Below are 25,304 nucleotides of genomic sequence, written 5' to 3'. Positions count from 1 at the left end.
AACATGCCCTTATAAAATTAACAAGATGACATCTTTGACAGCAATTATTCATTCAAATACAAACTCTTAATTAAGATAAATTACTTTTGTAAAATTCTCATACAATGTGTAATTGTTCCTCATTAGGTAAAGATAAGTGTTTATGGTATTTATGAACTACACTCCCTACTTTTATAAATACTTCTTTATAAGAAATAACAGAATATAGGGACGCCTGGATGGCTCAGTTCGTTAAGCGGCTGCCTTCAGCTCAGGTCGTGATCCCAGGGTCCTGGGATGGATCCCACATCCAGCTCCTGGTTCAGCAGGGAGACTGCTTCTCCCTCCCACTCTGCCTGCTGCTCTCCCTGCTTGTACTCTCCCTTTCTGTTAAATGAATAAATAAAATCTTTTAAAAAAAAGAAATAAAATTTATAAAATTTAGCCAACAAAATAGGCTTCATCCTGACACTTTTAACAGAATAATCCTAAATATAAAAAAGTTCAAGCCTCATGCAAAAAATTAATCAAGTACTTTTCTTTATCCAAATTATGTTTTTATTAGTAAAACAAGTAAAAATAGTTTAATCAATCTTCACACAGACTGCAGATGAAGGCGTAGTTTTAAAACAAAATGCACCACATATGTAAGGACTTTGGTTCTATGGTCTCATTAACTAGAATTGTTATACTTCTTCCCATATACCAGATGCAAAGCCTGGAAGTCAAGGCTTTGATACTTATATAAATCACCTGTAATAACCCTACTTATTTAAAAAAGATCCATTTGCATGATAGTCATCATGATCTCCTTTTGTTACATTTTCAGCACTTCCCTTCACCCCACTGTAAGCATGGATATATAATTTCATAATTTTTTTTAAATGTATAGTTATTTCTTTTTCTTGATTTCGTTTAGTTATATATATTCCTGGCCATCTGAATATTTGCTCTTTATAAAAATATATTATCAGAATAAAGAGATGGCTTAAGGTTGCTTCAGTGTTCAAATTTTGCTTTTTTTTTTTTAGCTTTTCTTCAGTTGTCCTAAATATGATTAGCTTTGTTTTACAAATACACGATACTGCCATCAAGTTATGTTTAGATACTGAGGGTTCCAACAGTAAGGCATTTAAACCTCTCTGGAAACCAAGGCTGTTGGTACTGCTGCTATTGCTGGTTTTGAAAACTGTACTTTCCCAATATAGTTTCTTGTGAAAGTTCTGTGGGACACCAGGCAGATGAAACAAGCTTAACCTTGTTGCTCTATCATTGGGTTAAAGATATTTTAAGCTTCCCTGTGGAAGATTCACACTGTGTCGTGTCACCTACTGCAAAAGTCAATATATGGTGTGACTTTATAGACATGAGTCTTGTAGTATTTCCTGCAGTTCACTGGGCACCACCTGTCTGCATCTTCATAGAACATCAGCACTGACAAGGGCAAAGTACAGAATAAGTAGAGGAAAGTTATTTTGTGCAGTTTCATTTCACTAAAAGAAATGAAATAAAAATTTTGTCTTAAGGCACTTCTTCTCTCAGGTAAGGCTTAAAAAGGGACACGATCATGCTTAATCACTAAAAGGGGAAAAGAAAATCAGTTAACAAGACTACTGCACTATACACAGAAATAGAAGAAAACAATAAAGAAAAGAAATCACTTAAACTCAAGAGACTGGTACAGTAGGAAAAGCTTTGGGATATTTCACTGTATGTTTTCATTTTTATACCCTATATGCAGGCTGGCTTCACAGAGTGGAGACATTTTTAGGGAAGACAAAGAAAAGGCCAAGAGTACCAGGAAATCATGAAGTTTGTCCCCTGTCCAATGGCACCATGAGGCAGCAGTTTTTAAAGAGTTAAACCTTGTTTCTTTTCTTAATGTAAGTAGTGTTTCACCTAAGGCTTAAAAAGAAAGAAAGAAAGAAAGAAAGAAAGAAAGAAAGAAAGAAAGAAAGGAAGGAAGGTATGAGGTGCCTGGGTGGCTCAGTCAGTTAAGTGGCTGACTTTTGATTTATGGCTCAAGTCAGGATCTCTGGGTCCAGGGATCATGCCCCATGTTGGGCTCTAGGCTCAGTAGGCAGTCTGCTGGAGGATTCTCTTTCTCCCTGTTCTTCCTGTCCCTTCCCCCACAACACTCTAGCTTTCAAATAATCTTAAAAAAGAAAGAAAGCCACTGTTCTATTCCTTCATCCTATCAAAATTCAGTAGCGGGGCACCTGGGTGGCTCAGTGGGTTAAAGCCTCTGCCTTCAGCTCAGGTCATGATCCCAGGGTCCTGGGATCGAGCCCCACATCGGACTTTCTGCTCCACGGGGAGCCTGCTTCCTCCTCTCTCTTTGCCTGCCTAGTTGTGATTTCTCTCTGTCAGATAAATAAAATATAAAAAAAAAAAAAAAAAATTCAGTAGCGACATGAGGGGCGAAAGGTATTGGGCACTGAGGGTTATATGTTAGCAATGAATCACTAAATTCTACTCCTGAAACCAGTATTATACTTTATCTTAACTAACTTGAATTTAAATGAATTAAAAAAAAAAAAAGGTGCTGGGAACACCTAGGCATTAATACATTGAGAATTATCCACAATGGGCTCCTGGGAACACTGTACATGATTAGGCAGCAGGCAATCCAATCTTCAACAGACTACCATTCACGGGATGAATTTCAACTGTCCATGACATTGGACTGAGAGCTATTACCACCTCTGTGGGCTCTTATTTAACATTAGCAGAACACCATCTTGCCACACCTTCAATTTGACAAAATCCTAGGAGGCTGTAGAACTTTGATGACAGACTAGTTTCTTGAACTTCAGCTGTGATTTTTTTATTTTTTTTTAAAGATTTTATTTATTTATTTGACAGACAGAGATCACAGGTAGGCAGAGAGGCAGCCAGAGAGAGGGAGGAGGGGAAGCAGGCTCCCTGATGAGCAGAGAGCCTGATGCAGGGCTCGATCCCAGGACCCTGGGACCATGACCGGGGCCGAAGGCAGAGGCTTTAACCCACTGAGCCACCCAGGTTCCCCTTCAGCTGTGATTTTAGAGATATAGGGCCTTTTGGCTCAGAAATGCCTTGGCATCTTTCACAGTTCACAGCAGACTGAGGCAGTCAAGGATGACTCAAAGAAATACAGGCAGTACAATTCCATGGAGACCTCTCATCATTTTCTGTGTCTTGAATCCTTTTTTTTTTTTTTTTTTAAATTAACATATAATGTATTATTTGGCCCAGGGGTACAGGTCTGTGAATCGTCAGGCTTACACACTTCACAGCACTCACCATAGCACATACCCTCCCCAATGTCCAAAACCCAACAGCTGTCTCCATACCCCCAGCAACCCTCAGTTTGTTTTGTGAGATTAAGAGTCTCCTATGGTTTGTCTCTCTCCCAATCCCATCTTGTTTCATTATGCTGAGCGAAATAAGTCAATCAGAGAAAGACAATTATCATATGATCTCCCTGATATGAGGAATTTGAGAGGCAGGGTGGAGGGTTTGGGTGGAGGGTTTGGGGGGTATGGAAGGAAAAAATGAGTCCTTGGTGTTTTAATGGTGGACCCTTTGATCTTTGGGTTTTGGTGGTAGAGGATCTACCAATTCTGTCATAAAGTTACGAATAATAATAAAAATAAAATGTGGTCCTTGTACCTGAGAAAGATAATTTCTTTTGTTAATGTCAATGTTAATCTGGAGTTGTCTATTACAGATTCTCAACTGCTGCCTTTCTCTAAGTGAAGGTATTTGGGATATGGAATTTGATCTTTTCAGGTACCTTTGAATTAGATTATTTTCCATTTCATTGACCTCAGATTTTAGTTTACCCAGCTTTTTCTTGTGAATGTCAAGTTCTCTTTGAAGTCGTTCCATTCTGGTCTTTTGGTGTACCAACAGACCTTGAGTGTAGGCAGCAGCATCAAATCCCATACTCGTGCTCGCTTCGGCAGCACATATACAAATCCCATACTCAACTTCTATGCTTCACTCATTCTATCCACGTGTGCTATAAAGTAGGGTCCATTAAGATACTGAATATTCTGTTTCTACATATAATCAAGATGGCGTAGAAGATTCGTAACTTCAAAGGCAGGAGACATCACCCCTAGTGAAACTGCAGGGGTTTAGTAGGATAAACTATAATTCTGAAAGTTTACTTTACACTAGGTTGAATGATCACTACTTAAGAAGTGGCATAATTACTGTCTATTGTTCGATTCACTCATGTACTTTGACTATTATTAGTACTTTTAAGACTTTCTTGAAATATAAGGGGATTTACAACATCTCCTAACTTTCAAAAATACTTTTGTGAATAACCTGTAATCATTAATAACATTTTATTTTACTAAACAATAATAAAAGTTAAGCTCTAAAAAAAAGTGTTAAATTTAATTAAATTCTTTGTTATTTGGCATTCTATTAACTGTAATTGTCTATCAGTTGGCACTTTCACACATGTACACTATTATATTTGATGTCATTAATAAGTGAGATCTTCCTAAAATCTTCAAGAATTTTCTGAATCAAATAAAAATTAAAGTGTTTAATGTTGTATGTTTTATGATATTTGCCTAAAAACTCGTTATTAGGCGTGCGTAGGTGGCTTAGTTGGCTAAGCATCTGTCTTCAGCTCAGGTCACGTTCCCTGGGCCAAGTCATGGTCCCTGCTCAGCAGGGAGTCTGCTTCTCCTTCTCCCTCAGGCCTCCTGTCCCCCTACCCTGGCCCCTCCCCAGCTCATGCTCTCTCTTTCTCTCAAATAACTATATAAAATCTTAAAAAAAAAAAAAAAAAATCAAAACATCAGGTCATCAGGTTTGACATATAAGGTGGCTTTCAAAAAGAATACCTTTAATTCAATAAACAGTAATCAGTCCCTGTCAAGAAGCTGTGATAAAGTGTTTACCATAGTTTTTTTTTCTTTAAAAGGCCTCAACATTTAAAATTTTAGCTTCCCATTAAATTATCATTTCACATATCTTGGTTTTCTAAGCTTAAATATGTAAATGAACTTGGCAATTAAATCTGTGTTTTAATCATTGTGAAATACAAACAAAATCCTTAGGTCAAAACAACAAAAACTTTTAAGTGTAAATATACATTAAAAGGTAGTGTTCTAAAGTATTTATTAAAATATTAGTTGTACATTTTAATAGAACAAATTTTGTATGTAAAATATGCTCTAATAAAGCTGTTTTTAAGTTACAAGTAGAGGTTGACACAGGTCAACTTTTTACAATTGGGGTGCCTGGTTGGCTGTCAGGAGAACATGCAACTCTTGATCCTGAGTTTGAGCTTTATGTTGGGTGTAGAGATTACATAAATCAGTAAGTAAATAAACTTAAATAAAATAAAATTCAAGTCAGCAAGGAACAAATTTTATATCAGAAAAAGCTTACAAAAGAACTTACCTGTAAACAGTCTCTATGAAACCAAGCATTCTTACAACAAGGACTTCGTAATATGCTGTAAGTTGGAACAGGCTCAAGATATTCCAAACAAATGGTACATGGTAAGGAGTCTCTATAATTATTAGATGTAATTATTTGAACAGGTCGATGTTTCCAACAAAATGACCTAAAAATGTAAATTATTTAAAAACAACACCTAATAAATTACAAAACACAATGAGGCTAGCAATAGCATTACAATTCACATTTATAAGAGGAAACTCAGTTGTATCTCCCTCGTAATTAACCTACAAGACTGGAGCTTTGGCACTCTTAATCAGTCTCACAAACTAAGACCAAGGACAGCAGGACTTTCAGAATGTGAACCTTTTGGTGCTAAGACTTAACTCCTAGAGGGGCCCCTGGGTGGATCAGCTGATTAAGCGTCTGGCCTTGTCTCAGGTCATGATCCCAGGATTGAGCCCCATGTTGGGCTCCCTGCTCAGTGAGAAGCCTGCTTCTCCCTCTCTTCCCTGCTACTGCTCTCTCTTAAATAAATAAAATCTTAAAAAGAAAAAAAAGACTTAACTCCTAGAATTGCAGTAACTAGTATTATGTTGAGAATTCTATGTAATATTGTTAGCAACACCATTATACTCAATATTACGTAAAATTAAAGAGGGAACGTAAAAAGAAATACTTTAATTATGTAACATGAAATATAAAAAGCCTATTCCTAACCCACTAAATTTATTTCCATTTGCTAAAGTCCAGTTTTATACATGCTAACAATCCATTAAATAAGTCAAGAACACAAAACTAAAAGAAATAGAATATTCATAAAATCAAATACTAAAATTCATAAGTCTTGATGTTTAAAGCTGGATTCAGAAAGTAAATATTGTCAGGAGCACTCCAGGGCACAATATTAATTTTTTTGGACTCCACCAAATTTAAGTGCCTTCAGTTTACTCAATGAGAAATACATATGGCCTTTGGAAGAAGAGTGGACCATCAATCCAAAGAGTGACATAAAAATCTAGAATTATATAAGCTGGAAATTTTTATAAAATATTAATAAATTAAGTTTCATATTATATTCTGGAGCTGAAAATTGAAGGTAAATATTAATTGTTAAGCCCATTTAAGACTGGCAGTTCCCAAGACTTTGCAGATAGAGATGACTCCAAAAAGGAAGAGGGAAGCAATAAAAAAAAAAATACACACACACACACATATACACACATATATTTATATATATATATACATATATTTATATATTATGTAACATATACATGTAAACTCAGTACAGCTCTGAAAAGAAATTTTACAAAGGATTTATATCATTGGGATATCCATATCCATTTTCCACTTTTCCTTAACACTTATCTTTCATATTCAATGATTAACTTACGCAAAATTGCCAGTAAATTGGAAAATACATTCTCTCTGAAGTCCACATGGGAAATGATAACTTCGTTTACATCGGGGTGTAACACATCCGATTGAAGCACCAGTCTTCTTGCAAATACAGCATTTCTAGAAGAAAATATGAAAACAGAGGTCATAACATACAAAATCTGAGTAATATAGTATGACTAAGGTATAAATGAATATTCCTGTGGGGAGTCTGAAAATTATTTTCATCACACAACAGCTATGATGATGGTTTATTAAAGCAATTTCTGAAAAAAACTGTTCTACCCAGAGACAGTCTAAAGACTCACTCCTATAACAATTTCTGGTTAAGAGTCATCTCTAATCTAACATGTGGATAGGACAGAGAAGCTTCTTTTCCTTCTTAACTGGCTAAAACATTTTCAACTGAAAGGTTTGTAAACATAATGGCTATAATTAAAGCCTCAAATCTCAATTAAAAAAACACAAATAGGAGGCAGCGCCTGGGTGGCTCAGTGGGTTAAAGCCTCTGCCTTCAGCTCAGGTCATGATCCCAGGGTCCAGGGATCGAGCCCCACATCAGGCTCTCTGCTCAGCGGGGAGCCTGCTTCCCTTCCTCTCTCTCTGCCTGCCTCTCTCTACCTGCCTCTCTGCCTAATTATGATCTTTGTCAAATAAAATCTTAAGGAAAAAAAAAAGGAAAAAAACCCACACACACAAATAGGAAATATTCATCAAAGAGAACAGCAAAACAACACTAAAAACCAGTCTGTGAAAATAAATCAGCTAGGCTCACCCTATCCTAACCAAATGCAAGAGTGTTACATACCCTTAACAGGTTACGTAGTGACACCCCTCATCCCCCACAAAGATATGTTCCAGTCCTTATTCTTGGTACCTATGAATGTGACCTCCTTTAGAAATAGGGTCTTTGGGGGCACCTGGGTGGCTCAGTGGGTTAAAGCCTCTGCCTTCGGATCCGGTCATGATCCCAGGGTCCTGGGATCAAGCCCCACTTCTGGCTCTCTGCTCGGCAGGGAGCCTGGTTCCTCCTCTCTCTCTCTCTGCCTGTCTCTCTGCCTACTTGTGATCTCTGTCTGTCAAATCAATACATAAAATCTTAAAAAAAAAAAAATACGAATAGGGTCTTTGTTTTTAAATATTTATTTATTTTAGAGAAAGCTAGCGCCTGTGCAAGTTGGGAGAGGAGCAGAGGGACAGAATCTTCAAGCAGACTCCCAACCAAAGACAGGGCCCAACTTGGGGCTCAATTTCACCACCCATGAGATTATGACCTGAGCCAAAACCAAGCATGGTACACTTAGCTGATTGAGCCACCCAAGCATCCCAGAAACAGGGTCTTTGTAAATGTAATTAAGTTAAAGATCTCAAGATGACCCCATCCTGGATTTAGGGTGGTCCATAATCAAATGACCGGTGTCCTTATAAGTGAAAGGAGAGGGAAATTTAAGACATATACACAAAGACAGGAAGACCATGTGAACATGTGAAGCTTGAAGCAGAGACTGGAGTTATGTTGCCACAAACCAAGTAATGCCAAAGGTTACCAGCAGCCACCAGAAACTTGGAGAGAAGCACAAATAGGGATTCTCCCTCAGAGCTCCCAGAAAGAACCAATCATTCTGAGAGCCTGATTTGAAATTTCTAGTCTCCAAAATTATGAGAACAAACTTCTGTTTTAAATGGCTCAGTTTGTGGTAATTTATTATGTTAGCTCAAAGGAAAAAAATACAGTACTGCTGCCACTAACTAAAATAAAACAGGGGTATATGAACACAAAGACTATTAGATGATTCAGTCATTACTAAGATACAGAGCAGTATCTAAAACATCTTGGAACCCTTGAAATAGCCATTATAAAATGGTCACTGATGAAGGGATAATACAGTCTTACACACACCCATGAAGTAACACTAGGTTACTGGAGAATACCTTGCCAACATGAGGCTCTTCCAGTAAACTGACATAAGGAACTTTAGCTTCATGTCACAAATGGAGACAACTTCTTCAGAATAAAGATATTCTCCAAGGTTCACAACAAGGGAGCCTGGGTGGCACAGTTGGTTGAGCATCCGACTCAGTTTCAGCTCAAGTCATGATCTCAGAGTTGTAGGGTCAAGTCCCAACTTGGGCTCCACGCTCAGTGCAGAATCTGTTGATATTCTCTCTCCCCTTCCCCCTACCCTTCCTGCTGGTACTCTCTAAAATGAATAATCTTTGAAAAAGGTGGGGGGGGGGGGTTCCACAATATAGTCAGAGAGGATTCAGATGTTTTAAGAAAACAGGTATTTTCAAAACTGAAGGTTGTCGAAATGGAAGGGGATGGGAGGAATGGAGCAGCTGGGAGATGGGACACCAGGGAGGGTATGTGCTATGGTGAGTGCTGTGAATTGTGTAAGATTGATGAATCACAGACCTGCACCCCTGAAACAAATATTACATGTTAATAAAAAAAATAATAATCTTCAAAAATAAATAAATAAATAAACATCCCCAGATATTTCCAAAATGCAAGGAGACCTTTTGAGGTTATCTTTCACCACAAGTTCACTATCATCAGGAGGTTGAGGAATTTTAATACAAATACTCTCAACATGGTCCTTAGATAAATGCCACTGCTAACCCTTCTCCCAAGATTTTCTCTTGTGTCCCATAGCCTCTATTTTACCATCTGGTCCCCAGAATCCTTCAAAAATAATTGCCTCCATTTTTTTTTTTTTTTTTTTTTTTTTGCCTCAACTAAAATAAAGGTTTCTATATGGTTGCTTCCCTGATAGGATTTCTTGAATGAAAAATTACTTATTTTCCCATCCTCCTTTACTCTCATCCAGACTTGGCAAGGGTTAGGTGTAAGATATGGAAAAAGGCAAGGGGGGGGGAGGGGAATCAGAACATTATTTTAGTTCTCTGTTGCAGGTTGTAGGCCACAAATTTGCCTTCATACTTTAAAGAATCTGGTCCTTTGAGCCTGATGCTATTTAACCTCTGTCACCTACTAACTTCCTCCACACTTTGGCACCTTTCTCTATATCTTATCTTGCTACCATTGTAAACAACTTCTACATTGATGAGACAACCTTTGACTCTCTTCAACAATGATGGGTCAATACCTTCTATCACTACTCCAGTATAATAATGAATTCTCTCATTACCCAAAACTGCTCCTCCATTGAAACCATCAGTTCCAGCTATATTCTCTGAAGAAAAATTCCCTGTACTTCCAACATCCCCATTTTTTAAACCTTATTATTTTCTAACTCATTATTCCTACTCAGACCAAATGGAAACCTAAAATCCTCTCCTTGCATTTAATATAGTAGGTATCAAAGAGAAGATTCACAAACTACAATTAAATGAACAAGGGGTTAAAGTGTAGAATACTTATCTTGAAGAACATGAGAAGGCAATGAACAAAGGTACACAATGTTACAGAATGTCCACAAGAGATGAAGATATCATAAATTACTAGTCTGCATAGCTGTGTAAATTTTCACCTCAACCCATTATGTCAACCCAACAACTGAGGTATAAGAATGAAAAGTGAACATCCAGGCTGACTGAGTGGAAGTATGGTCATTATTCTGATGGTAGGAGTGAGTGAAATGATGGATAGGTTGGAATAAAATAAGGACGTGAAAATAGCATTGTCACATATCTTATTCAGGGTTGGTTAATCTCACTTTCATTTGCAAATAGTTCTTCTAAAATTTATAACAAAACTTACAACAAAATTTACCAAAAAACCTTTTGTAAATTTGCAAATAGTTCTTTTAAAATTTACAACAATTTCTTCTAAAACTTACCTTATTTGACAAAAATAAGCATTTGAGCATAAAATTAAAGTCTTTTAGGTTTCCAGAACAGAAAAAACTTCCCTAGTATGATTATATTTATGGTATTTAGTACAATGAGTAAAACAATTTACTTACCAGTTTAGAAGCCCTGTTCACTTCTTTTCTGATATCTTCTATTAGAAAACCGTAAACTCCTTCTTCTTCTTTACCTCTCTGCCAAATTCCACTTGACATCAACTATAAATATATTCTCAATTAGAAAACAGACTTCAAGAAATTAGAATATATATACACACATATATGTATGTATATACATATATACGTAAAATGTGTGAATATATAAATATATAATGCATGTGTGTTTATTAATATATAATATGTATGTTCCAATAAAAAATGGACATAACTTAAATTTCAAGGAACTCTTATCTATAATAGTTATATTTCATGGTTAAAGTAAGAAGCTACTCACATTCTTTGATTTGGAAGACACTGTACATTAATAGTTCATGTAACCAAAGTGATTTCTAAAAGTATTCCAGGAAATAACAGAAAAAGGAAGAATGCAAGGCAGAAAACATCTATAATGAAGATTTAGGAAAAAAAGGTGGTAAATGCTGAAAGGTGTAAATGTAATAATAGTAAACTTTTAGGAGCTAATTCAGTTTATCAGTGATATTTCAGGCTAACTTTAAATGTAGCTGGATTCTGAATCATAAAAGGTGTATTTATGGAAACCTATTGAATCATGGTTAACATAAATGTTTGAGTTTTTAAAAATCTTTTAACTTCATATTGTCTACCCTTTAGGGCCTAAATGAAAAAATAAATTTTTTTTTAAGGAAATATGAATCAAGAAAACACATGGAACTATGACTAAGAAATCCTGGCTGGCAAACCAGGCTCTGTGTTCAACTTTCTGAAACTCCAGGCAAGTAATTTAATGTCTCTCATCTTAAACACAAAAATAAAAACGATACTACGTTGCTCTAAGTCTCTTTAAGCTCTAACATTCCATTACCATTTATAACATTATTGCACTTTCCTGTTCACAGTGAAATAGGATCTTGTAAGTGTTGAACCTAAGGTGGGTATCTTTTGAATTATTATATTCATTAATGAAAAACAGACTATAAAGGATATTTGATCAAATTAAATATATTATATAATTCAAAAATACTTCAAATTTGTGATTAGAGGATTATTTTAATCAATATAATATATCCTAGAGAAAACAAAAAAATACATGTTACTTAGGAACTGGTTAAGAAAAAAACCCCCAATGACTAATAAAATAGCTCTCCTAATTCTACTGCATAAAAAGTAAATTAAACTCTCCAAAAAATGAAAAGGTTTCCTTTGGCAATACAAAATATGAGACTTCCAACTTAGAAACAAATTTGGAATGCCAAATTCATGTTCCCTTAAATCTCAGTACAAAGTAATTAGGTTCCTAGACCAGTCTAGAAGTCTATTTAATGCACAGAGTACTTGAGACACAAAACTGTAGTCTTAGAGAACCACCAAGAAATATGTTAGATGGTTTCTCAAGGAAACATCTAGAGTTTTAAAACTGGATGCAGGATGGGTATAAAAACAGATCTACAAACTTGTTGATACTTCTTCCTTTAAGAGATGGGGCCTAGCTCCCTTCTCCTTGAATGTGGGCTAGCCTTAATGACTCACTTCTAACAAAGAGAATAAAGTAGAAGTGACAGTAGTATGTGACTGTGAAGACTAGGTCATATGGTTCTATCTTGGTGTCTTGTCTATCCGTCCCTCCCTCCCTCTTTTATCACTTGCTCTGGAAGAAGTCAGATGCCATGCTGTGAGTCCCTTATGGAGGTACCCAGGAAGTAAGAAATGGAGGCCTCTTGTCAACAGGTATTAAGTACTAAGGCCAAAAGCCACGTGAGTGAGCCATCAGAAGTGGATCCTCCAGCCCAGTCTAACCTTCATGTGACTGAACCCTGGCTGACATCTCACAACCTCATGAGAGCCCCTGAGCCAGAACTACCTAGTTCAGCCAATACCAGATTCCTGACCCTCACAAAACGTTAAGGATAATAATTGTTTAAGCTGCTAAAATCCAGGATAATTTAAGTGGCAATATATAACTCATACAGTATCAAGAAATACTGTGTCTATTAGCTGCAGTCTTGGCATGCTAAGGCAGTGATGGTGCCATTAATATCTTAAGACACAGATTCAGGGAGGTGAAAAGTTGGTGGAGGGAAGGGGAAACAAATGAAAGACTAATTATCAGTACGAAACCACTTTTTCTTTCTTCTGAGTGACCCATAAATTTATCTACTTCCTTGCCCACAAATTTTTAGTACCTTTATTTAGAACTTTTCTTTCCAGGTTATCTGCAAAATAAAATATTTCCCTTCTTCTCCCTGAACCTTCAAGCAACTCTTTTCTGAGATTTATCACTAGCAATAATGGAAAAAAAGAAAGTGGTAAAAAGACAACTCCCTTAGAGACCTAACCATTTTTTTCCTTTTTTCATTTAGGCCCTAAAGGTAGGCAAAAATAAACAGATAATGATGACAGACCTTCCTACATACATAGCAAATAATTTCACAATCTTACAATTTGATAAATAACCTTATTTTATATATATACAAAATGAGATCCAGAGAAGCAAAATGACTTATCCAATTCTCAGAAACCAGCCATCAAGATCCAATTGTCTTCTTTAGAAGAGTATCAAATTTCCAGGATGTAATTATAAAATTATACTCACCAAACAATAGTAATGTACGGTGAGATTCCATTTCTCATTAGTTTTCTTTTCTCCATATTTATTAGGACAGTCATCATTTTTTCGACAAAAAACACAAGCTAACAGTGAAAAAAGTAAATAGATATAAAAATATTTTTAAATTTTTAAAATAAAACCTATGGAACTGGAGCTTCTCTCAAGTAATGCATTCAATTCTTTCTGAGAGAGCAAATCACATTATATCATCAGTAACTTAAAAATTTCTAATACCTATTTTTAAAGCAATAAACATCACTGTTTTAAGACTTTACATTTTTAAATAAATTTTAATGATGAATTCCAGTGCATAATTAAAATGGCAACTTGTAGGGTAACATCACAGAATGTAACGGATTAGGAAACTCCAAAACTCTTATCTTCCCACTAAAGCAACAAATTAAGCTGCCAAAACTGTCAGAATCAACTTTTCAGAAATTCTGAAATCTAATTTTAAAAATTACAACAATTAGGAGAATGCTCAATAAAGAAACAGAATGGCATATTCTGGTGAGCACTTTGCAGCATTTTAACTTACCTGCCTACCATCCCCCACTCTTCATCTGAGCAACGAAGGGCCTTAGGTATGATGGCCCATGTTCCAGGTTTGGATTGTCCAAGAGAAGGAAAATGAACCTCATTCTTAAAGAAAAGTGATTATGTGGTTTGATCTGTGTGGTGGATCCCTGAGGGATGGGCTCAGATGGCTGCCACTGTTTTGCCTACCTCAAGACTTTCTCTGTCAAAAGTATTTAAGACTAGATGAAGAACCTGGACTAAAGGAGAACAGACAGAACAAGCAGGTGACAGAACAAAAGACCAAAGAAAGAAGAAGTTGGGAAAAGGAGATACATGAGTAAATAAAGGCTTTGAAAAGCTCCCACAGATAACAGGGAATCTAGAGGACACACACACGCTCAAGGCTGGATGATCTTTTTGTAAGCCAGTATGAAAAAATAAAGACCCCCAAATCAGTAACAATTTTAACCTTAAAGAACTAGAAAAATAAGAGCATATTAAGCCAAAAGCTAAAAGAAGGAAGGAAAAAAATAAACACTATAGCATAGACATATGACACAGAAAACAGAAACAATAGAGAACCAATAAAAACCAAAGCTCCTTTTCTGTAAAGATCAACAAAACTGACAAAACGTTTTAGCCAGACTGACCTAAGAAAAAAAGAGGAAATTCAAAACTTAGAAAAAAAGCTACAAAATCAAAAGTGTTGTAGTGGCATAAGGACAGTGATACAGAACAACAGGAAAAGAGTCCAGAAATAAACATATATATCTATGGTCAATTAATTTTGAACAAGAATGCCAAGGTCGTTCATGGGGAAAAAAAAGTCTCTTCAATAAATGGTACTAGGACAGCTTGATAGCCACATGTGAGATAATGAAAACGAACCCCTACCTGACATCATAATACAAAAATTAAATCAAAACAGATCAAAGATGGGGTGCCTTGGTGGCTCAATGAGTTAAGTGTCTGACTCTTGATTTTGGCTCTGGTCATGATCTCGGGGTGTTGAGATTGTGCTCCACATCAGGCTCCATGCTCAGCAGGGAGTCTACCTAAGATCCTCTGCTGCCCCCCTTGCAGCTCCCCCAGCTCACATTTTCTCAAATAAATAAATAAATCTTTAAAAAAAAACACAACAGATCAAAGACCTAAATGTAAGTACCAAAACTAAACTCTTAGAAGAAAATACACAGGTAAATCTTTATAACCTTGGATTGGCAATGGTTTCTTAGCTATCACATGAAACCAAGAGCAAAAGTAAAAATGAAAAAAAAATAAACTAGACTTTATCTAAGTTTTAAACTTTTTTGCTATCAAAGGACACTAAAGAGAGTGGAAAGACGATCTACAGAATGGGAGAATATATTGGAAACCATATACCTGTTAAGGGTCTAGTGTCTAGAATGCATAAGAAATTCTTTTAACTCAACAACAGAAACACAACCAATTTTAAAATGGAACAAATTATTCGAATAAATATTTTTCCAAAGAAAAAATATAATTAGCCAATAAGCATACTGAAAGATATTAACTGTCTTTACTATTTTAATCATCAGGGAAATGCAAATCAAAACCACAATGAGCTATCACTTCACATCCATTAGGATGGCTATAATCAAAATGTAAAAAAAATAACAAATGCTGGCAAAGATATGGAAAAATAGGAATCCTCACATACTACTGGGGGAAATGTAAAATCGTACAGTGACTTAGGAAAAATAATTTGAGAGTTCTTCAAAAACTTAAACATAGTTACCATGACACAATACTTCCACTCCTGGGTATATATGCTAAAGAACCGAAATTGGATGTTCAAAAAATACTGGTATACTAATATTTGTAATATTTGGCTTTTCTCAATAGCCATAAAGGGAAAATAAACCAAATGCCCATCAATGGATGGATGAATTGGATAAATTAATATGTTATATCCGTACAATGGAATATTATTCAGCTGTAAAAAGAAATAAAGTACTGATACCTACTACAACATGAATGAGACTAGAAACATTATGCTAAGTAAAACAAGCCAAGCACAAGAGGTCACATACTATATGACTCCATTTATATAATAGCTTACATTTTCCAGAATAGGTAAATCCACAGAGACAGACAAAAGAGCAGATTGGTGGTTTCCAGGGACCAAGGAGAAGGGAAATGAAAAGTAACTGCCTAATGGGTAGTTTCCTTTGGGGATGATGAAAATGTTCTGGAACTAGATAGCGGTGATGGTTGTACAATATTGTGAATGTACTAACTGCCACCAAACCGCACACTTTAAAATAGTTAAAATGGTGAACTTTATGTATATATATATATATATATATTTTTTTTTTACCATAACAATAATAATTTAAAAGGGCAAATTGTAGAGTCAGGGAGATCTGAGTTAAATCTTGTCTAACCTTGGAGAAGTCACAAGTATAATTAAAAGGGTATGGCAACTATATATAACTGAATAAACATTAGTATAATTATCAATCTTTTCTAACTTATGATGTTAACATCTACAGATAATTTCTAATAATATATTAATGAAACAATGAGAAAATCACTGGCTGAAGAGAAAAAACTGAGAATCTCGAGACAGCAGATGAAAGGAGCTTGAATCTCTAAGTGATTGCATGGAACAGAAACTCCCCATTTGTTTCAACCCCTAACCAATCCACACGGAATTATAACATAAGGAAGTAATAAACTTTTGTTGTGTTAAACCAGTAAGACTGCAGCATTTATCTATTACAGCAGCTAGTTCTATTTACTAATTATTTAGCCAATATATGTAATCAAGAATGGATATCATGCATTGAAATGGTAAATTTGTTAACAGGCTAATCACAAAATAGATTTCAGGATTGGAAAAAAAACATCATGAGCTAATACTTAATGTCATTAAAATATCTCCCCTATATTTGCCCTCCCTCACTACAGGTTAATGAGATAAGCCATAACTGAAAGCCCTTTCCTCAATCTTTCAAAAGATTAAAACTCCCCTTTTTTCTGACATAAACTCCAGAAAACTGCCATTTGTTTATTGGACACCTTATACCGGCAGCTCTCATCTTAATTCCATCATCCCCAGTGCCTATACTCTTAGCTGTAAATGTGCATACAGCTATCAAAAGGAAAAGGAATACAAGGAATGAGCTGAGACTTGAGAACAGAAGTACTCATGATGAGTGCTGGATGGAGCTGCTTTTGCTATTACACTGTGGACCAGTAGCTTTTCCATTTGTTCCCTTTCCCTCTCTTCATCCAGTGTATGGAGACACTGGATGCAGAACTGACTAGGTTTCAGGCATGCATGCATTTTTTTTTCAGGTCTGCATTTTTTTAAATTTTTTTTATTTCTTATTTTTTTATAAACATATAATGTATTTTTATCTCCAGGGGTACAGGTCTGTGAATCGCCAGGTTTACACACTTCACAGCACTCTCCATAGCACATACCCTCCCCGATGTCCATAACTCCCCTCCCCCTCTCCCAACTTGCATTTTTATAAGTAGACTGCTTTTGTTCATATTTGTACTTAGTTGTTTTTTAATTTTAATATTTAAAATTCAGTAACATTGTTCTGACTTCACTAAACTAAGATCATCGTCTAACTATGGCAAATGATATTGGCTGTATTAAGATGACATAAACACATTCATATAAGTAAAAAACTAAGTCAATCTTAGGAAAAATAAGAGTAAAGGTAGTATTTTCAATCCACAAATACATGAAGGTAGACCGTGAATTACTAAGTTTCAGAACAATTAGCACGATGGACAGAAGTCTACTGGTAGAAGCAGAAAAGCAAAGTAGAGGGAGGATTAAGAGCACAAATTTCCTTACCCAACATGATGTGGAGTTAACAGATACTCTCTATCAGTGATGGCCAAAATAGGGTTTTAAGTACCATATTTTAATTTGTGAGGGAATAAAAAATTTTTTAAAAAGGGTAGATGAGAGGAGTACTGGCAAAAGAATATAAAATGAAACAACTTAAATTTCTCACTTTCCATGGTAGCAAATAAATACATACTGTTAAAACTAATGAAGAAATCGACAACTAAAAGCAAAAGTCTCTGAATCTATTTTAGATTGTTGTGAGCACCTACAGATGAGTTTTCCTTTTCATGTGAAGTTTTATTTAAAACTTCAAATTTAAAACAATTAAAATTAAAAGTTTAAAACAATTTTAACCATAGTTTAAAATGGTCTCATCTGCATTTTTCCTTATATAAGAAAAAGTCATACAAAAAGATGATAAATACATATAGAGAATACAAATAAAATTTGGCAAATTGTCCCCTTACAGCAGATTTTTGTTAAAATGAATCTACGTAACACTATACTTTCATATATGGATGAATGAACAAAAGCACGGATTAGGGAACTCATTCCTATATTTTGAGTCAGAATTCTAAAAAGTTTTTGTAATAAAAAAGCAAGAATAAAATATCTTAATATTTTAAATTATATTTGAAAACGTTTTAAGTATTTTACTTACCGAGATTTTGTGAGGCACCAGGTTTATTTTCATTCATTTTACTAGGAAATGAGAACATACAATACAGCCATCTTAATTTCCAGTGTTTCAAATTATCCACCTTAATAAAATTTAGTCACTGCATAATTACAAATAAGTTGTAATTATCTGTAATCACACATCTAAAACCACTGGTTTTCAACAAACATGTTAAAGTCTGGGATCAATGTTAAAATCAGAGGAAATGGGGGCACCTGGGTGGCTCAGTGGGTTAAGCCTCTGCCTTCGGCTCAGGTCATGATCCCAGAATCCTGGGATTGAGTCCCGCATCGGGCTCTCTACTTGGCAGGGAGCCTGCTTCCTCCTCTTCTCTCTCTCTCTCTCTCTGCCTACTTGTGATCTCTCTCTGTCAAATAAATAAATAAAATCTTTAAAAAAAAAAATCAGAGGAAATTTTTTTAGTGGTCAAGAAGATTAAGATGACTACTGGGATTTAGTGAAAAGACGTTAGGACTACAGGATAACCTTAATGCACCAGAAAGACCTACAAACAAATAGTCTAGACCTCCAAATTTCCAACTGGACATTTGAATAGATTAAAAAATATTGTAGGGGCGCCTGGGTGGCTCAGTAGATTAAGAGTCTGCCTTCAGCTCAGGTCATGATCCCAGGGTTCTGGGATCAAGCCCCACATCAGGCTCCCTGCTCAGCAGGAAGCCTGCTTCTCCCTCTCCCACTCCTCCTGTTTGTGTTCCCTCTCTTGCTATGTGTCTCTCTCTGTCAAATAAATTTTTAAAAATCTTTAAAAAAAATATTGTAATTACATTAACCTAGAACCTAAGCCCATTTGACACATAAACACAAAGACTTTTGCCTTGCTATTTTAGAACAAAATTATTTTCAAACTACGACTCCTATGTAAGTAAAGAAAATATGTATTTTATTTTTGTTTATAACTTTATCAGGAGTTGTTCATTATTTAGGAAAAAAAGTTGCATCATCAATAGCAATGCCACTGAGTAGCCTACAAAACAATCCTTATCAAGCTATATTTGTGACCTGCATTTTCAGGGATTCTTCACAGAGCTGCAAGCATCTGCCATATCACATCTTCTTGTAGAACATTCAACCTTGTGCATACTGAAAGACAGTGATCTGCCTGTCTCCTCACTCTGTACTAGTTAACAAAGTTATTTATATTCATTACTGAAACATACCTTGTTCTAACTGTTCTCTAGTTTGAAAGGATCAGAAGAACATTATCTTAACATCAAAGTTTCACTTTACCAAAAATATATAAACAGCCTACTTAAAATGCTATGAGATTCAAGTAGACAACGTATGTGTAAACTCTTGGAATTTAAGTAGTAAAGAATAAACTTAATAATGCTACTAGGTAAATAAATGTAATCTCATTTTAGTTTTCAAACCAATGCTCAGAGAAGTTAAATATCTGTCCAGAGTCAGAGCTCATTAAGTGGGAAGTGACTATGCCACTTCACATGAAAATAATAAAAGACCACAACAAATAACACAAAATATTAAATGGCAAAGAAAGGACAAAACCCCCACACAAATATTACTATCAAATTCCATCAATGCTTTTTTACAATTTGGAATTTATATTTCATACTGATTGTAAGAACTGTTTTGGGTTTAAATACTGATTTTCTCATATCACTTTTGTGTTTTTATAAAAAGTCACAGTCCAAATTTGGATCATTTTGTCTCCAAGCCTTCGGTATTTCCTGGATCATCCTTACAAAAAATCATATGTGCCAACAAGATAGAGTTCTTAAAAGAATCCATAAAACAGGGGTGCCTGGGTGACTCAAGTGGGTTAAAGCCTCTGCCTTCGGCTTGGGTCATGATCTCAGGGTCCTGGGATCGGGCCCCGCATCGGGCTCTCTGCTCAGCGGGGAGCTTACTTGCCCCTGTCTCTCTCTGCCTGCCTCTCCGCCTATTTGTGATCTCTGTCTGTCAAATAAATAAATAAAATCTTTAAAAAAAAAAATCCATAAAATAACTAAAGAGCCCCACAGTAAGTAAGCTTTGCAATTAAGTAGGTCCAGTCTATCTTTCCCATCTCCTCCCTACAACCATTCATGCAATATTATAGTAGTATTTTAGTGTTTTCTAAGGGCGCCTGGGTGGCTCAGTTGGTTAAACATCTGCTGGCTGAGGTCATGAGGGTCCTGGGATTGAGCCCCCCATCAGGCTCTCTGCTTAGCAGGGAGTCCGCTTCCCTCTCTCTCTTCCCATCCCTCTACCAATTCGTCCTCTCTCTTTCGCTTACTCTCTCTCAAATAAATAATACATTTTTTTTAAAGTGTTTTCTAGAGGTTTTTTGTTTTGTTTTAAGAAGCACGGCTTTTACTCTACAGGCATTTGACAACACTTTTGATATTTACACATGTTCCTACAATGACTGCGGACTGCCCCACTGGCCAAACTAAGGACCACAACCTGATTTTATTTTGTTTTAAATTTTTTTTAAAGATTTTATTTATTTGTCGGAGAGAGAGAGAGAGCACAAGCAGGGGGAGCATCAGGCAGAGGGAAAAGCAGGTGCCCTGCCAAGCAAGAAGCCTGATATGGAACTGGCTTCCAGGACCCTGGGTTCACAACCCGAGCTGAAGGCAGACCCTTAACTGACTGAGCCACCCAGGCATTTTAAAACATGCTAAAAGATGTATGTAGATAGAGGTCTATCTTAAAACTGATGAAATACAATAAATACAAAAATTAAATACCTCTTTTATTAGGAGTTCTTTATAATTCAACTTCCTTTCCCTCCCCAGTTATATTATTTTTATTGCTTCAGAGGTAGAATTTAGTGATTCATTGGTTGTATATAATACCCAGTGTTCATTACAACAAGTGCCCTCCTTAATTGAATGCCCATCACCCAATTATCTACTTCCCCCTACCCACCTCCCCTCCAGCAACCCTTAGCTCATTTCCTACAGTCCAGCCTCTATAATTCAACTTCTGATGAATTCTGTATAAAAATCTATTCACACATAAGTATTGAGGAAAATTCCATAAACATAACTGTAGTTCACCTAAACATAAAAATTTTAATTTATAAGTGATGTTTAATCAATATCCAATAACAAAGATTTACATCTGAGAGCCACTCTCTCCAGTTTATAATTCCTTACCTTCTCCCAAATTGCAACTGTTTTTTACTTTAAGCTTCATTGTAACTCAGAATAATGATTGAGGTCCACAACACAGACAACTATAATAAAGATATCTTAAATTCTCTTAATGACCTTAAAGCAAACATTAACCACATATTACTTTGTATTATGTTTATTTCAATTTTTTTAATTCTTCAGCTACACTGGCAAATTCCCTGAGGGTAAAATTCCCATATCATTCAGCACAGTGCTAATACCTTTTTTTTTTTTTTTAAGATTTTATTTATTTATTTGACAGACAGAGATCACAAGTAGGCAGAGAGGCAGGCAGAGAGAAGGGAGGAAGCAGGCTCCCTGCCAAGCTGAGAGCCCAATGCGGGGCTCAATCCCAGGGCCCTGGGATCATGACCTGAGCCAAAGGTAGAGGCTTTAATCCACTGAGCCACCCAGGCACCCCAGTGCTAATAAATTTTTGAATATGACTGATACATATTCCAGAAATATTGATATGACAGGTAATGTTCTACACTACATTTTCTATGTGGCTACATCTCTTCCTGTTCTCCTTCCCACCGCAAGGACCCAAGGCATCTGTTGGTGGATAGTGGGATGAAGTTCTATCTAGATCTTTGTAACATATATCAGATAATTATGTTACCTTAAGAAAAAAGGTGTCTGAATTTTTTGTTATTACTAGTCTCAGAATTCTGCCCTAAAACAACAGCTTTCTCCTAATTACAAATATAAAAGAATTAAAAGTGAACATCAATCTCATGTCACACACACACATACACACACAATCATAGAAGTATGTAGAGAACCATGCTGAAAAGCCTCCAAATGTCATTGGCTATAAGCTGATTGCAAGAAAGATCTCTGGGGCACCTGGGTGGCTCAGTGGGTTAAAGCCTCTGCCTTCGGCTCAGGTCATGATCTTTTTCCACTTATTCAATTTTTAACAAAGGTAACAAAGCAATCAGTGGGGAAAAGAAAAGACTTTCCAACAAATAGTGATGGAAAAACTGGATATCCATCTGGAAAACAAATGAACAAATGAACCTTGATCCATACTTCTCACCATGAAAATACTAATTTCAAATGGATCATAGACCTAACTGTGTAAGCTACAGCTACAAAAGTTTTAACAGAACAAGTAACAAATTACACTACATAAAAATTAAAAGCTTCAATTTATTAAAAGATATGACTAAGAAAGTAAGTAAGTATGCCACAGACTGGGAGAAAGCATTTGTAAAAGATGTGTCTGACAAAGACTTGTACCTAGAATATATAAAGAACTCCTATAACTCAACAAATACAAAGCAAACAATCCAATAAAAAAAAAAATGGGCTGAACACATGAACGGACACTTCATGATGGAAGATAATATTAATGGTTAATAAACACATGAAAAGATGCTCAACATCTTTTGTAATTAGGATAATAAAGATTAAAACCAAGGCACTGCTGGCTGACTCAGTCGGTAGAGCATGGAACTCTTGATTTCAGGGCTGTTAGTTTGAGCCCCAACGTTGGGTGTAGAGATTACTTAAAAATAAAATCTTGGGGCACCTGAGTGGCTCAGTGGGTTGAAGCCTCTGCCTTCGGCTCAGGTCATGATCTCAGAGTTCTGGGATCGAGCCCCGCATCGGGCTCTCTGCTCCACGGGGAGCCTGCTTCCTCCTCTCTCTCTGCCTGCCTCTCTGCCTAGTTGTGATTTCTCTCTGTCAAATAAATAAAATATTGAAAAAAAAAAAAAGAAAATCTTAAAAAAAAAAAATTAAAACCACTATGACAGACCACTTCATACCCACAATAATGGATAAGATTAAGAAGACTATCAACACCAAAGATTGGAAAGGATATGAATCAACTGAGAAACTCACAAAAATTGTTGGTGGAAATGTAAAAGTGCAAGTTCTGGCACTTTCTTAAAGGTTAAACATATACCCAGTACATTGGTCTTTGATGCAGGAATTTCACATCTAGTTATTTATCCAAGAAAAATAAAAACATAGACAGGAACCTTATGTAAGAATGATCATAACTTTCTACACGATACTCCAAAGCTGAAAACCATTAGTTTACCCCTAAGAAAGTGGATAAACAAATTTCAGTTTACTGATAAGATATAATACTACTTAGCAATAGTAACACCTGGATGGCTCAGTCTGTTAGACATCTGCCTTTAGTTCAGGTCATGACCTCAGGGTCCTAGGATCTAGCTCTACATCAAGGCTGCTGCTCCGGGGAAGTCTGTTTCTCCTTCTCCCTCTGCCCCCAGCCCCACCTGCCCCATGCCCACGCTCTCTACCCCAAATAAATTTAAATCTTTTTAAAAAGTACTACTTAGCGGGCGCCTGGGTGGCTCAGTGGGTTAAAGCCTCTGCCTTTCGCTCAGGTCATGATCCCAGGGTCCTGGGATCGAGCCCCGCATCGGGCTCTCTGCTTGGCAGGGAGCCTGCTTCCTCCTCTCTCTCTCTCTCTCTCTCTGCCTGCCTCTCTGCCTACTTGTGATCTCTGTCTGTCAAATGTATAAATAAAAAAAAAAAAATCTTAAAAAAAAAAAAAGTACTACTTAGCAATAAAAAGGTAAGTGCTGTAAGATGCAAAAAAACAAATGAACCTCAGAGATATTCTGCTGAATAAAAGAAACTACATACCATTCATATTTATATTATTCCATTCATATGATATTCTGAGGCTGGCAAAATTGATCTACCATGAAAATATCAGAACAGTGCTTGTCTCTCAGTCAGGGAAATGACTGGAAAAGGACATGAGGAAACTTTCTGATATATCCTATTTTTGCTAAGAGGACCTAAATCATTAACTGATAGAGAAGAAATTTCAATTTCCAAAAAAAATACACAGCTATAGATATGGGTTTTCTGAACACAACATTTCTCCTTCCTCTTAATTTTGTAGTTTTCAAGGAACAACACCATAGGTCCACTGTGTAGTCCACATCTGATGCTGACTCCTTTAGTTTACACACAGCCCTAGCTTTGCCTGACCTTATCAAAACACTAGTTCATTTAAATTTCACCTGAGTGTCACCATTCTCTACAATCCTTTAAGAAATTGTTTTACCTTTTGTTTGGTGAGAAACCCAGAGGTTCCTCTCATCTGCAATCTCCCTCACTACAATGAGTTAATAAACCCAACTTTACCACATTGTACAGGTTTATCTCTGGTGATTTTAGGCTTTTAGGTCAGAAAACAAACAATTGCTGAATATTATTCAGGAGTTCTGTATACTATTCTTGTGACTTTTCCCTGAGTTTAAAATTATATCAAAATTAAAAGCTACCCCCAAAATGGATGTTCTAAAGATAGTACATAATCCATACTTTCTACCAGTTGACATTAGCCTTCTTCTTAATCCCCAGATCTGAAATAAAACTTTTTTCTAAATCCTGAATGATGATCACTTTCAGTCTCCAAAACAAAACTTTAGCCAAAAAAGAAAAAAAAAAAAAAAAAAAAGAGGGGGTACCTGGGTGGCTCAGGTCATGATCCTGGAGTCCTGGGTGAGTGGCGGGCTCTCTGCTCAGCAAGGAGCCTGGCTCTCTCTCTTCCTTGGCCCCTCCCCCCGACTCATGCTCACACACACTCTCTCAAATAAATAAGTAAAATCTTAAAAAAAAAAAAAAAGACTATCCACATATTTTAAAATTGATTTTATCATTTGTTTTCCTTCCAGTGTATGAACTTTGAAACTTCCTAAGTGGAAGTAGGAAAATAAGGTTATGTAAATCTATGTCTCAAGTTAACAGCCCTAGTCTCAACAGACTTGGTCTTCTAAATAATAGC

General features: G+C 36.0%; 1 protein-coding gene across 2 annotated transcripts in view; it reads right to left on the bottom strand.

Annotated features, from left to right (window-relative positions):
* G2E3 (G2/M-phase specific E3 ubiquitin protein ligase) overlaps positions 1 to 25,304 on the bottom strand; it is a 66,029-nt gene that overhangs the window by 26,752 nt on the left and 13,973 nt on the right. The window contains exons 2-6 of one of the 2 annotated variants that reach the window (XM_046009557.1): positions 18,363 to 18,403; positions 13,330 to 13,427; positions 10,716 to 10,817; positions 6,782 to 6,906; positions 5,389 to 5,554 (exon numbers count right to left, since the gene is read on the bottom strand). In XM_046009557.1, the coding sequence (XP_045865513.1) occupies positions 5,389 to 5,554; positions 6,782 to 6,906; positions 10,716 to 10,817; positions 13,330 to 13,427; positions 18,363 to 18,403 (532 nt within the window). The remainder of the gene's footprint in view (positions 1 to 5,388; positions 5,555 to 6,781; positions 6,907 to 10,715; positions 10,818 to 13,329; positions 13,428 to 18,362; positions 18,404 to 25,304) is intronic. The other variant, XM_046009558.1, reaches the window with a different exon arrangement.

This window comes from Meles meles, chromosome 6, assembly GCF_922984935.1.
Source record: "Meles meles chromosome 6, mMelMel3.1 paternal haplotype, whole genome shotgun sequence".
NCBI classification, from domain to species: Eukaryota; Metazoa; Chordata; class Mammalia; order Carnivora; family Mustelidae; genus Meles; species Meles meles.
The sequence above is the reverse complement of the archived record's forward strand: the minus strand, read 5'-3'. Positions and strand labels throughout refer to the sequence as shown.